Source organism: Sarcophilus harrisii, chromosome 3 (assembly GCF_902635505.1).
Source record: "Sarcophilus harrisii chromosome 3, mSarHar1.11, whole genome shotgun sequence".
Classification (NCBI taxonomy): domain Eukaryota; kingdom Metazoa; phylum Chordata; class Mammalia; order Dasyuromorphia; family Dasyuridae; genus Sarcophilus; species Sarcophilus harrisii.
In genome coordinates, this window is record NC_045428.1 from 413,194,643 (window position 1) to 413,210,096 (window position 15,454).

Sequence of the window (15,454 nt, forward strand, 5' to 3'; positions counted from 1 at the left end):
AGTACAGGAAGAACTTAATTAGAATTCTCCATTTTGGGTGTTTGAGAGACAACCAATCAAGCTCTGCATCCTCCATCATTTTCCCTTTCTTCTGAATATGCTGTCCTGCTTTGGCATTCAGAGCACAATCTTTTCTATTTCCTTTGATAATAATCTATCTTCTATTCTTTAAATAGTGGTGACTCCAAGACTCTGTTTTGAAGCTTTTTTCTTCTCTAAATAGTCTATCCTTGGCAATCTCCTTTGGTCACAGGGATTCAATTGGCCTGTATATTAATTAACAAACTCCTATCTCCATCTGCCTGTTGAATACCTCCACCTGGATGTCCTGTTAGCATCTCAAATTCAAAATGTCTAAAATGGAACTTATCATGTTCCCACTAAACATGTAGTTTCTCCAAACTTCCCTATTTCTGTTGAAAGCATTAACACCCTCCCAGTCATCCACATTTTTAGTTGCCAAGTTATACTTGATTCCCTCACTTCCTTATCAGTTGCCAAGTCAAGCTGGTTCTACCTCCACAAAATCTCTTTTATTTTTCTCTTTCTCTCTACTTATATTGCATTACCCTAGTTTAGGCCCCCCCTTACCTCTTTCCTGGATATTGTAAACCTTCTAACTGGTATCCTTACTTTCACTCTCCATTGCCTCTAATTCAGCTTCTTAAGGCACAGATCTGACCTCCCAGAAAAATATTCAATAACTATTCTTTGTACTAGGAGAAAACATAAACACTTCAATCAGGAATTCAAGGCAATACTTCATAGCCTGCCTTTAAATACAATTCTAATCATATTACACAATATCCTTCTTCATGCATTCTGTGTTCCAACTACACTAGCCTACTGGTTTTTTCCTAAAGCTGACATTCCAGTTCCTATTCCAAACCATCCTTTAGCTCAAAATTGAATCCATCCACCCCACCCCCAATCCCCTCATTCTATCTCTGGTCTTAAGAATTCTTATTTTTCTTCAGTGTCGAAATTGGGTGTTGGTCCTTGATGTTATTTTTTCTAGTCACTCTAGCCCTTACAGTTGGCAGTATTTTCTCCTTTTTCTAACCATCTTGTATTAATTTATGTATTTATTTGTTGTAATAATAATAATGGCTATAATATAGAGCTGTTAGGTTTGCATAAAATCACTTCATATATATTATCTCTTGCTTCTGTTATAGACATCAACCATATTGTTATACACAGCAGCTCTATAAAGTAGATGCTATTACTACACTCATTTTACAGATGAGGAAACTAAATATGACAGAAGTTACTCGTCCAAAGTCACACAGCTTGCTGTTGTAGGATTTGGACTCATATTTTCCTGACTCTAAGACTAGTTCTCTATTCACTGTTCCACTTGTCTAGTTATATCCCTTTATTAGAATGTAAGCTCTTTGAGAGTGAGAACTATTTAGTTTTTGTCTTTGTAGTCTCAGAATATGACACAGTATCTTCCACATGTACTTAATACTTAATAAATGTTTGTTGACTTGAACTGACATTTGATAAAGAATGAAAGACAGCATAAGAGTTTCTAACCCCTCCCAAATCCAATAAATAAATAAACTGATGGTTAAGGTTATATTTTAAATTTAAGGTTATACTTAAACTTGTGTTTTAAATGGTACATTGTTTTAAATGATTTTATAGGTTTCTCTGAGAACCATTGATTTGGCATATTTAATAATTACCTCTAAAGAGGATTTTTCTGCTAAAGCTCTCTACTATTGCTTCATCAGTTTGAGGCAACCCTGGGTTCTAGAAAATTAAACTGGTCCAGCACAAAAGCTCTATCAGGTCCCATTGAACTGAAAAGGCTGATCTAGGCCTAGCCACACGTAGTCTATTTGTTGTCTGAGGAATGGGTTGTGTTCAGCCAGGCTCAACATCAGACTGGCCAGTGTGGTAATTTTTTCAGCCACTACAACTCTTAAAAACTTAGCCTGATCTCCACAACTGCTAGTGCCCTTCACTCATCCTAGAAATTACTTTTTTGTAGTTTGTATTTTATTTTCTTGTACATACTGTTTTTCCATAATACCTCCTACAAGGCAAGAACTGTTATATTTTATCTTTGTATCTCTAATGCAAAGCATCATGCTTGGTACATGCATTTAATAAATGTAATAATAATTATTATTTAATAAATAATTGGTAAATGAAAGAATAACCCACCTGCTAAATTATGGAGAGATTGCAATCTGTTTCAATGGAGGGAGTACATGCACCAACAAAAACATATATTTGACTTACTAGAATAGAAGTAAAATATACAGATTTTTTAGAATATACTGAAAACATAAAGTACAATGTCAGTTTTATTTTTGTCAAAAACTTACTGATTTTCCTTTAAATAGATTTTACAAGGAGGTGTATATTAGGAGCCACCGCTTGAATCATCTGCATGGCTTTAAATTTTAGCTGGTCTAGGCTATCAAGTGAAAAAAAAAACACAAAAAAGAAACTTCTCATCTTCATAGTTTTTCTTTATGGTAGCAGTTTGAACTTAAATTAGTTTATTCTTCATCACAGAACACTGCCTTTCTCTTGAGAGAACCTGACACATGAGTTTTTTTGTCGGCTCCTACGTGCCAATGTAGAACCCAGACCAATCACAGCACAATGAAATTTCTCATTCCCAAAGCTAATAATATTCATTTTAATTGTCCTCTAAAGGGATGCTGTTCTGTAGAGATTTTCTCTCCAGAGCACATTAAGCTCATTCATTGCATATAGCTCCCTGCAGTGAAATTTGTGGTTTCAAACAGGCAGGAAAATGAACAGAACTGCCCAGAACATTATCACTGAACAAGTCCCAAACTAAAATGAATTATCCCAAGCAGAACCACAATCAAACAATTTTCCTGAACGTCAAGAAGAGATTGCTAACTTTTGACTTAAGATGGCAAGAAATCAAAGATTCCACTTGGGTCACTAGGAAGCACTACCTAGTAAATAATAAGACCTTCCTTGATTGCTACAGATCCAGAAAGGTTGATCTCATTTATTGGCCATCTGCAAATGGAGATGTCTTCCAGCAGCCTGCGGTGGCTGCATCTTTGTGCTAGTAAGTGCCTAATGACTCATTTTCCTCATAAGAAGTTTTCATAATCCTGGAATTCAATGAGGTGTGTCTGGGGAAAGTCTGAGTATGAAAGCTCTCATGTCAGTTTCCCAGTCTCTGCTGAGGAAGAACTCAGCTGGTACCCAAACCACTAGCCTAAAATAAATAGCAAAGGATAATACTGACTAGCCAGCTTTATCATACTGTCCATATTCTTGGGCTCCTCATTCCAGAATCACCTAGATGTCCATTTTATTTCAGAAGTAAAAAAAATATAACATTTATAATAGTCATTCTCCCTCTATTCATGGGTATTTGCTGAATTATTTATGTATCTAAGTTTTCATGACATGTTCATACATATCTAACTCATACTCAGTCACATCAGATAATCTTTATTCTTTAATTCAAACATTTGATTTTTAAAGAATGTCTATATTTGATAAAATTGCATATGGACAAAGGGATTGAATTAAGAGAAGTAGTTATTTCAAGGATTTCTTAAGCTCCCCACAGAGGCAGCATACACAAGGATAATTTTATTTCTTCTATAATCCTATATATCTTCATTATCATCTGCTGTTAAAAGTTGGGCAGATAATACACTCATAGAGAAAATGATGTTTTACTTTTAATCCTTCATTTGGTTGCAAATAAAGTTATTTTAAACCTAGTGATTTTCCAAAGCATACTGCAAGTGATTTTCAGGGGAAAATGAAACATAAAACTGGACATGAATTTAAAAACAAAACAAAACTATATGTCAGCGTAAGCAGATGTTAGTGTACAATTTACAAGGATGGGGGAGCTATAAAGGCTCCCTAGAGCCACCCACAGGTCATTTTAAGGCCAAAAATGCCCCCAAAATCTGTTTCTAATTTTACAGAAATCCTTTGAAATTTGGCACAGCATTCAAAAGTACGCGGAAAAAAAAAAATCTGGTCTTGGGTTTGGCCTCCAACTGCGAAAACAGACTGCTTCTTTTTAACTGCTCTCATAGATCCAGTGACCCACACTCCGAAAAGAGGATTTTCTTTCTTTCAGAAACATCTGGAAAAATGAAGGTTAGTATATGGAAAGGATATGGCTTTTAAAGAAAAAGTATTGGACTTATTGTTAGGAGATTTTTCTGTTAAGAAGGTGAGACTTTTGTCCATTAGTATTTACTTCCTGGAGGGGGCTGGGGATGGCAAATTGTGCTAAATATACTGTAGAAACATAGTTTCAGAGTTGGGTCGGTTCCAGCAATTACAGTCAGATCGGTGGAAGAAGACAATCAAATGCTTTGTGGGGTGGGAGCTGAAGGATTTAGGTGCAAAGACAGTTTTACCGTTTCAACTTTTGAGCAGACCCTGAGAGTATAACTAACTTTTTGTGTATGTGTGTGTGTGTGTATGTGTGTATGTAGCTGTGGCTCAAAATTGTCCTTGGAGTCGTCACCTGTATTCTACTTGCTTTGCTCGTGGTCTGTATTGTTTTACGTCCACCAAGAGGTAAGATCTTACTGTGGGTTACCCTATTTTCTCAAAATATTTAGAAATTTTTAATGTTGCTACCCATGTTTCCAAAAGAGAAGTAGTTATCTCCTGGGGCTTTTTTTTTTTTGTCAAAGAAAGCCTGTTGGTATTCATAAGGTTTTAAAAATTAATAAAATCATATTAATATCACAGATTGGAGATTACTAAACCAATGAAGATATCAATAGACATATTCAAGGTGAAATTTTAACTCCCAAAGACCTTCTAAATCTCTAAGTATCATCCATCCCATGTGCATTTACTTTGTATAGCCTAAATGACATGGATTTAATGGGTTCAAAAGTAATTTTTGTACTTCATCAATCTCGTTCTCAAGCTTACTTAGGAAAAAAAATCATCTTAGTGGGACTCAGTCTCAGGAATATATATATATATATATATATATGTATGCATGTATGTATAAATATATGTGTATATATATATATAGTATAGTATAGAGAAAATGAATGTATTCATTTAAACAGGAAGATTGAGTAGCCCAGTAATGTCTAAATATTGACTTTCTCATGGAAAGACATAAATTTGAATTCAGATCAGAGAAGAGTAGGCTCTTAGAATCAAAGTTGGACTAAAGAATACTAGTTTCTAAAAATGAGCTGTATTATGGTAACAACCAATCGTGGTGGGCAGACAGAAAAGGAAAGTGTCACCAGATGAATAGCTTAGATTAAATTTTATTTTAGCTTTTCACGGTTAAGCAAATACTTTTCACTTACCCTGTGGGGTGGTTTGAATCTTAAATTAAATGTCCAGATAAAGATAACCTATGGATTTGGTGACATAGCTTTCTTATGTAAAGCTTTTTGGAAAGAAAGCCTCAACTTCTGAACAATAGGAAAAAAAATGCTAAAACTCTCCAGGCTCTGGTGTTTGGGAAATATATGGATAATGCATTGTACTGGCAAAGAGATGTTTTCAGCTGGAAGTAAATTGATAGCAATAGGGTTATCAAATGGAAACAGTATGATTTTTCAAGTTAAGAAAACACACACAGACTGAATGTTCCATGAGCTTCAAGGAGGACTACAATGAAAATGGGCCTCAGAAAATACATTCCTTGCAAATATGCAAAACTTCCACAGAATGTTCACAGATTTAGAAAGGGGACAGGATTTAACAGAGGGTGAAAAACAGTATTCAGAATGTCGTTATTAAAAATAGTTTCTTGTCTTCAATGCTTTTTGTCACTTCTTGCTGCTATCTGGTCCCAAATGAATGTTCACAGGCTGTTGAGGTGTCCTTTTGGCACTGAGTTATAGAGGAAAAATAAAAAATAAAAAAACCAGGATTTCACCTAACCAGTTTTGTAGCAATTTACAATTGCAGTGGTGAAGTGGTAGTTCAAAACTGATTTTGACCCTTTTGAGTGCTAATCTAGTTGCATATGACACCTGATTTTAATAACTCAAGAGGACACGAAAATGACCAATTCTACTGGTTCCCTCATAATAAATATTTGGGGACAAAAACAACATATTTTATTCTAACTCCATTCTAGGGACATATACTCATAGCCATGTACCTAAATACCTGTAAGATTCACACCAAAAAAAAATAGACTGTCTTTTGAATTTTGGAATTTAAACATCAATATCTTTTTTTTTAACTGAACTCGTGACTTTATTAATACAGGAAACTTTAAAGAAACTCCTTCTACCAATGCAGTTGGGAACCAGCTTTGAAACTTAAAAAGTTGTCCAGGACATTGAGAAGTTATGTGAATTACCTAGGGTCATACAACCAGTAGGTCAGAAGCAGGACTTCGTTCCTGGTCTTCTCACTCTAAGTGTTTATGTTCCTATGCTTCTTTGAAATTGTTCTTCTCAAAGGCAGTTGGTGACATAGTAGATAGAGCACTGGCCCTAGGAATCAGGAAAACCTGAGTTCAAATATGACTTTAGACACTAATTGTATAACCCAGAGCCAATCATTTAAGTTCAGTTTTGTCAAATGTAAAAAGTAGATAAAAATAACACATCTCCCAGGATTGTTGTGGGATCAAATAAGATAATATTAGTAAAAGCACTTAAAAATAGTGCTTGGTGCATAGTAAGTGCAATACAAATTTGTATTCCCTCCCCTACTGTTAAAGAATATAGAAATGTATAATGCTTTTCTTTCAAGTCAATAAGTGAGCTGTTCAAGTTAGAGAAACAGGAGGCTCATTCCAAAAGGAAGAAATTTTCCCCAGCTCTGACTGAGGCAAGGATGAAGCAATTAAAGTCAAAATTTCTGAAATCTTAATAATCTCTGAGTTTATTCATATCTCAGACTGTATTTGGACCCAGAAACAGACTTAACAAAGGACCAAGCCATTATCAGTGAAAGATAGAGATTGGTGTGTTTATTCAGATAATCACTGGTCTCCTAATACACTCAAGACCAGTTTTTCACATCTATCCTGAGAGTTCAGTATTCATGGAGATTACTACAATTAAACTGAAAAATCCACTTAAATCATAGGCTAACATGAAATAGGAAAAAAATTATTATAATTTAAAGAGACCAAAAGTCAGATTTAACAGCTCTATTCTACTTTTGGATCTAGAAACTCAAATGAACATCCATGATTAATTTTAATAACATAAACAGAATACCATAGAGCCAAAGCTATTTCAGTGACTTATTAGTCCAATGCTAAATGCTTGTTTTAAAGATGAGGAAATGACGATTCAATGAGGGTGTAAATTGACTTGACCAGAGTTGGATAAATAGTAAGCGCCAGCATTCTACATACTGAACAGCTCTTCTTGCCATTACTTACCCACAACACTCTATCATTCTGACTTTGGACACTTGTTCACGTTGCCTAAAATGTTCTGCCTGTTCTACTTAAAAAATAGCTAAAGAAAGAGGCTGAGATTTGGTTTAGTTTGTTTGATTGCAGTAGTAGCCTGAAACAGAGGTTTCCAATGTCATTAAATTCATATATCTCATTACTTCAAGTTGGATTATTTCTTGTTTTGTTTTTTGCCCTCATGAGATGGTTTCTACCAAATGATCTTGAAGTTCAACATATTTTTTTAAATATAGCATATATAATATATGAATTTTTATATGCATTCAATCTGACTTGAAAATAACTGGTTGATATTTGTTTTGTTTTGTTTTTTACTATCAATCAAATTATAGGATCATAAATTTAGAACTAAAAGGAATGATGAAAGAGGTCATGGAATCCAAAGCCCCCATTTATGAGTAAACCAAGGCACAGAGAGAATTTAAAGAATTCACTTGCCCAAAATTACACAGAGAACAAGAAGCAGAATGAGAATTTGAATCCTGATCCTCTAAGAATCCTAATCTATCACTCACACCACAGCCAACTTTCTTAAATTCCAGTTAGCCAATAGATCTTCAATCTGCATTTGAAATAGGTAGTCAAAAAGAGTTGATTTAATAATCTAAGTTAAGATTTTTTGAAGTCTGGGAAAACAGAAATCTAATTCTTTTTAAATTCTTAAGTTTAGATCATTAAAAGGAACTTTCCATAATCAGTCAAGATAATGGTTAGTTGATTGAATATAATCCCCTTCCCCAAAAATCAATTTCACCACTCCCATTTTTTTTTTCGGTAGAGATTGAACATATGGAAAATAGATCAACTTTGGCCATAGAGTGATTAGTAGAAGAAGTAGTTATAGCAGTGTTTAGGAAAATGTAAAGGTGTAGAGAAACTAGTAAGAAAGAACCAAACTAATAAGAAAGGACCTATCAGTAGGTAAGGTTCTTTAGGTTATTTTTCTTAAACCTACGCTTCTCTAGGAGAGTAATACAGGACCAAGTGGTTATTACCTCTTTTACCATAAACCTAGTGCCTCAGAAATAGAACCACATCTTAGATAATGTAGTACAACAAAAAAGAACAAAGAATTAGAGTTCAAATCCCCACTCTGACACTTACTATTTGTGGCACCTTGGGCAAATCATATAACCTCCCTACAGAAACCCTTCAGTTTCCTCACCTGTAAAATGAGAAGGTTGAACTAGATAACCTTTGAGGTCTCTTCTTTGGATCTATGATTCCTTTTTTGGAATCACTGAGATGATAACTCTGTAAATGACTACATGGGATGGGGTTGATGACAGTGGAAAAACAGATGTTTTGTTAGTTTTATGAAGGTAGGAGATAAGTGCCATCTGTGCCCTCCTCTGTGTCATTTTGTAAACAAGATAAGAAAATTTTACTTCAATGTAATTGTGTGATCCTCATTGTATAAGGGTCAAAGGGACAGCAAAATTTGATGTACTAGGCATTTGGGAACTCACCTAACTAATCATATTGATTATTGTGTGATCAATTGTACTATTGATGAATGTAAAAAATAGAGGACAAATAAAGTTATAGTCTTTTTTAAAAGATTTTGCCCTCAACCTTTGGATCCATAATAATACAACAACATCAACAGTTTTCCAAATAAGCTTGGTTACAAAGTTTCAAGAAAGTTGAAAAAGGATGATAAAAGCATCATTAATTTGTTTGTGAATCATTATTGTGAATTGTAATTTCTTGGATTCATAATTGAAACAATTTTCTGCTTTGCACTCATATAAAAGTCAGAAAATTGCAAATAATTAAAACACAGTTAATTAGCGTTTAAGAGGCTTATGAGTAACTACGCAAAAGATGGGCCAACAAATTGAGTATAAGGGCACTGTGAGGAATTAAGTGTTAATCAAGTAAGTACTAGATATATTTAGAAGAAGGATGTGTTTTTAAAATTCATTTCAACTTCTGCTCAACTATTGGAGATCACAAATGATGGCTGCCAAAAGTATGGTTCCAGCATAAGCAAAAGATTACATTTTAATATTGAAATATTAAGAGAGGGAAGTTGAAATTCATTCATATTTATTGCACACTTCCTTTGTGGTTTGGTATTATTGTTGTCTAGAAAAGAAACAGGATAGTCCTCACAATATATGCATTTACAACATTTTCAGAGTGACAATTCTTACATATTTGAAACAATTAGGGAACAACATGAAATATGGATATCAAGAGAAAAAATACTGAGTTCAGTTGTTTTCCTTGCCGTGAAATTAAGTCATTTAAACCTACACTGTATACTATATATAATCACTTTTTTCCTATAACTCCAATCTTTGAGATATGTAATGGAAGCATGCTGGAGTGGAAAGTCCAGAGAGACTTGCTTTTGATTTTGCCCCTGTGTTTATTAGCTGTGTGACCACATAGACGTCATTTGTACTCTCTAAGCCTCAGTTTCTTTATCTATAAAATGGAGGTATTGATAATACAGTCACACTTATCCTCTCCAAGTCATACCCTGGCTAGAGTTAATTTATTTTTCTCAGATAATAAATAGCTGTATATAAAAACTGTGGAGTTGGGCTTTTGGGGAGAGGGATGAAGAATGAGTTAAATTCATCAACCAAATATTTACTTTGAAATTTAATTTGTAAAAGTTAGCAGCTCTCTGATTTCAAAAGATGATATGAAGAACAAATGAGATAATGTATAAATTCTTTGCAAATCATAAGTGCTAAATAAATGTCAAAAATCATTACCCAGAGGAATTATACCAGAGGAGTACTGCCTTACTAACTAATGCTCTCAGAAAGCCAGGGCCTGAATGAGATAATTAGTTACCATGTTGCATAAGGGACATGGTTGGCAAAGTTCCAGACTGCCATTCCTGGACCAAACACCTGACAACATTCCACAGCATCTGAAAGTATCAATCTAACCAGAATTGTGCTGTTTGTTTTGTAACCTGGTACATGCAGCATTGGGTCTTTCAGTTAGACCTTTAAAATAAGGGAATTTACTCCCATTGTCTTCTCAGTCCAAGGTATATCCCCCTTGCCGCTTTTCTTGCCACTTACCTTTGCGTTGGGCTGACTTTACTCCATATCAATCTCTATAAAACTCCTTTTCTTTTGCACCAACAAATTGAGAACTTAGCATGTACCAGGAAAAGTCTTGAATCATATCTAGCTGCTATTTCCTTTTTTAAAAAGCTTTCTAAATAGTCTTTTTTTTTCAGTTTCAAATTTTCTCCCTCTTCATCTACCGAGAAGGTAAGAACAATAAAACTCATTGCCATGCAAATAAAAATTCTCATTAACCATACTCAATTAAGAGAGAGAGGGAGAGAGAGAGAGAGAGAGAGAGAGAGAGAGAGAGAGAGAGAGAGAGAGAGAGAGAGAGAGAGGGAGGGAGAGGAAAGGAGGGAGGGAGAGAGAAAGAAAGAGAGAAATATTTGTTTCAATATGCATTCTCAGTACATCAGTTCTCTATCTGGTAATGGGTATTTCATCACAAGTCCTTTGGAATTGTGATGGCTCATCATGTTGATAGTTAATTTTTCAAAGGTGATTATCTTTACAATCTTACTGTTACCATGTAGATTTTTCTCCTGGTTCAACTCATTTCACTTTGAATTAGTTCATATAAGTGTTCCCAACTTTTTTTTTCTGAAATTATCTCCTTCATCATTTCTTACCACATAATACTATTCCATCATAATCATATATAACAGCTTGTGTAGCCATTCTCCAAATAATGGCTCCCCCCAGAGTTTCCAATTTTTTGCCACTAAAAAACAGAGCCAAAAACATTTTTGTCTATATTGGTCCTTTTTCTCTTTCTTTGATCTCTTTAGGGTATATTAGAATATATTATTTTGTCTGCTATTACTTTGTATGTTTTGTTTCTCAAACCATTTTATGTTCCTGGGAGTGAAGAACACAAACTGCCCTCTATACTCCATACTTCTTCTTTTATGTCCCTAAAAACATAACGTGTCTTTCAGTATAGTGGAGAAGTAGAGTTAGAAGACTCATCTCTACCCCTTATTATCACATGGACCTGGGCGGGGCGGGAGGTGGGGGAATGACCTGTCTTGGAAAGTTATTTTTCCTCTCTAAGGGCTTACTTTTCTCATCTATAAAATGAGAGGTTTAAATGAGATGTCCTCTAATCTGTGATTCCATGAGTCTAATAATAAGAATTTAGTAACCATATTATGGAGGCTTTTCTAGTCAATCCTCCCCTTCTCTCCATACTTTGGAGGGACTAAAGACTTTCCTTTCTGGACAATTCCCTATGTTTTCTCAAATATTATTCCAGATTTTGCATGTTACCTCAGTCTGAAGCCCATAAAATCAACTCAGCAAAGAATAGGAAAATAGGATTTAGGGCTTGAAAACCCTTGAAAATAATATCTTTTTACAGCTGGGGAAAATGAGCCCCAGAGAAGTGGGGATGTTTCCAGAGCTGTACAGATAGGAGAGTTACTATTTTGTCCATGTCCTCTGTTTCCAAAACCAATGCTCTTTTCCATCTCTACATCATACTCAGTGGCTGCCATCTTTGAACAGCTCGCCTCACCTCAGGACTGCTTGTAGTTTCCTTTGGCTAGTCAGCTTTTCCACAGCTAGGATGTTTCCTCTTCATCTGTGTCAAAGTCAAAAATTAAAAACTGCTTCTTCTATGGCTCATCTTCAGAAGCCCCATTTTGCTTTACATACTCAGTAGCTCTCTCCATTTTCTCCTTCTCCTTTATCCCTTCCAGCAATTCCCTATGCCAATCAATCAGCACCATGGGGATCTGTACCTGGCAGGAACTAGAGTACTTACTCTTTAAATAATCATCCATGTCACAGATCCTTGCATCCAAGGAAATGTATTACTATTCTGCTTCAGCCTGGCCTGCAATATACCCTTAAAAAAGATGTCCTACCTCATTGTTCTCAATTGATCTGGCTTGTTTTATTCCAGAATAGTTATTCAAGTGCTTCCTTGGTCATATATGTTGGTCTCTATTATTCATCTTCCTTCTAACATGTGGTCTTCTCCTCAACTGCCTTTCTCTTTTGATCCTTTAAAGAATAGAGAACTCTAGCTCCTGCTAGGTACAGATCCCTAAGGTGCTGATTGGGGAATTGCTGGAAGGGATAGAGTATGAGAAGGAGAAAATGGAGAAAGCTACTGAGAATGTGAAGCAAATGGGGCTTCTGAAGATGAGCAGTGGCAGTTTTAAATTTTTGGCTTTGACACAAAGAAAGATGAGACGGTTTAGTTGCGGCCCATCTTGTATTCCTCCCAACAGATTTCCTGTTTCTAGCTTTTTTGCACCAAAGTCATTGGTGGATTACAATGAATGATATTCTTTGGAATTAATTACTTATGGGTTCATCCTCCCCTATTCTTCTTGCCCATGCCCATGGCTTGCCCTATGCCAACTTCATTATTGTTCAGTCAACATAGTTTCAATGTGGTTCATTGGATAGAGAAATGGAGTTAGGAAGGTCAGGAAGACCAGAATTCAAATCTAGCTTCAGACACTTATTAGCTGGGTGATCCCTGGGGAGGTGACTTAACCTTTGTTTGCCTTAATCCAGTAAAGAAAGAAATAGCAATCCACTGCAGAATCTTTGGCAAGAAAACCCCATGGATTGTATGGAACACAGAATTATAAAGAGTTGGATAATACTTCACAATTGAACAACAATATACTTACAATCTCTAGTAATTAATTCACTTCAGGTTTACAATTAGAAAAAAAATCAGCAGTACTTATAACAAGAACAACTATAGCGTGTTCTAATCCTTAGCAAAGATGAGAGGAGGACATAGTATCTCAATATTCTCATTTGAGATAATTAAGTGGCATAATGTTTAGAATGATGCTTTAAAGGTGGGAAGAATTGAATTCTAATTCATATTTCTTGCTCATGTTCTTCTGGCTCATATTTCTTGACTATGTAGTCCTAAGTAAGTCACAACCTTTCTCAGTCTCAGTTTCCCCTTATGCAAGATGAAAGGATTAAACTTGATCCCTAAGATGTCTCCTATCTCTAAATATGTTTTTTTTCTTTCACTTATAAGAGAATCATAGTTATCCAATTCTACATCTAAAGTCAACAAAAGAAAACATGGAAAACACCAAATTCTTCCTTTTTCTATGAAAATAGCAGTATCCTTTTAGAGCAGAAACACCCCTCATTTGAATTCATAGTCCTTTATTCTTTTCTTATGTAAATTCTCATATTCAAATTTCTTTTCTATTTATCTGTTTATATAGATGATGTATTTTTGTGATCAGATTTTAAGTTTCTTACAAGAGGGACCATGTCTAGTTAATCTTTCTATGAAGTACAACGCATACTAATATATATTGGATATTTAATAAATAGGTGTTAAATGAAGGAGTCCAGGTGATTTTCATAAAAGGATAATAGTTTTAGAACTAATGGGAACATTGAAGATCATCTAGACCCTCTCCACTTATTTTTCTGATAAGGAAAATGAGGACCAAAGAAGTTAATTTAACTTGTTTGAGTCACAAAGTTAGGAAGGGACAGAGTGATAGTCAAACTCGGATCCTCTGACCCAAATCCAGCACTATAATAACTGCCTTCCCCCTGCCTATCAACCATTTATATTAGTCTTAAGGAAGCATTTATTAGAGCCTAACTGTATGTAGTACTCTAGTGACTGTATAACATTACACAATCATTAGCTCTATTCCTAAAAATTAGCAATCGGGCGTCAACACATGTATTAGCCACTTATAAAAGACGAATAAAAGCAGTAAATGGAGGCATGAATGAAGAGTACAGTATACTTACAGAAAATATCAATTAAGAGTTAGTATAAAGAGTAAGGACAAAGATGGGAGGAAAAATGAAAGAAAATGAAACGTTTTTCTCCTCAGAATCTTTTATTTACTCAAGACTACACATGTCAGCTTGGTTGTTGATAGTATTTCTTTGACTGCATTAATGCAGAAAAAGCTGTCAAGTTCAATAAAAATAGATGCTAATTCAAAGGTGAAAATTTGTGTCAAGGTAAATATTGGATTAGCAATAAGCCTGTATGGGGCAATACCATAAATACTTTTATGAAAGTCAATTCTGCTTTATAAGGTGACATTTCAACAGACTTTTAACCATATAAAAGAGGGAAAATAGGATTTTAAAACTAGTAAGTATTTTCATTTCTCCCAAGAAAATGGGAATCCCTTGAGAGGAGGAATGTTTTCTTTTAGCTTTTTATCCTCAGCCTTACAAAGGTTCTTTGTGCATAATAGGTACTGAGTAAAATGTTTATTGAATGGGATTAAATTAAATTGAGAAGAATTAAAAATTTGTCACCCAAAAAAATTGCCACAGAAAAATAGCCACCACAATAAGCATTAGGTAATTCACATGACCTTTGCCAAAGATAACAGTGGAAAAAACTGATTCTATAGTCAGAGGACCTTTATTCAAATCTTGCATCTGATTATTCTTCCCTATGTCATTTCAGGTAAATTACTTAATTTCTCTGGGCCCCAATTTGCTCATCTGCAATAACAACAACAACAGTAATAAAGATTTTAGGCCTTCTTTCAGATCCTGTCCACTTTGATCTATGATTCTAAAGAAAAATAAGTTCTTCATTGCTTTGTCTTTAGTTTCCTTCTGTATTCATGAAGAATCCAATGATGGTAGAGCCTAAATTCAAACCCTTTCACAACACTGTCCCCGATTCTTTTACACATTTACCAGATATCATAGCTGGCAAACTGAAGCAGTTAGATGGAGCAATGAAAAGAGGGCTGGAAAATCTGAGTTCAAATCTTGATTCATACACCGAGTAGTGGTGTGACCCCAGGTGAAACAGTTAATCTCTTCCTGCCTCAATTTTTTAATCTGTAAAATGTAGATATTAATAGTGTCTACCCCTCATGTTGTGGAGCTCAAATGGGATGATATTCTTAAAACACATTGTAAACCTTCTAGCTCTATATAAATTCTAGCTAATAATAACAAACTGAAATACTAAAAATTTGACATACTTGTCAAGTTTAAAATCCTGACCTAAAATTCTTTCCTT

The 15,454-nt window shown here is 34.8% G+C and overlaps 1 protein-coding gene across 2 annotated transcripts in view; it reads left to right on the forward strand.

Moving 5' to 3' along the window:
* The first annotated feature begins 3,825 nt into the window (after positions 1-3,825).
* Positions 3,826-15,454, forward strand: part of FAP (fibroblast activation protein alpha) — a 96,027-nt gene continuing 84,398 nt past the window's right edge. Inside the window, exons 1-2 of one of the 2 annotated variants that reach the window (XM_031960576.1) lie at positions 3,826-4,131; positions 4,476-4,560. In XM_031960576.1, the coding sequence (XP_031816436.1) occupies positions 4,126-4,131; positions 4,476-4,560 (91 nt within the window). In that variant the 5' untranslated portion in view covers positions 3,826-4,125. The remainder of the gene's footprint in view (positions 4,132-4,475; positions 4,561-15,454) is intronic. The other variant, XM_031960575.1, reaches the window with a different exon arrangement.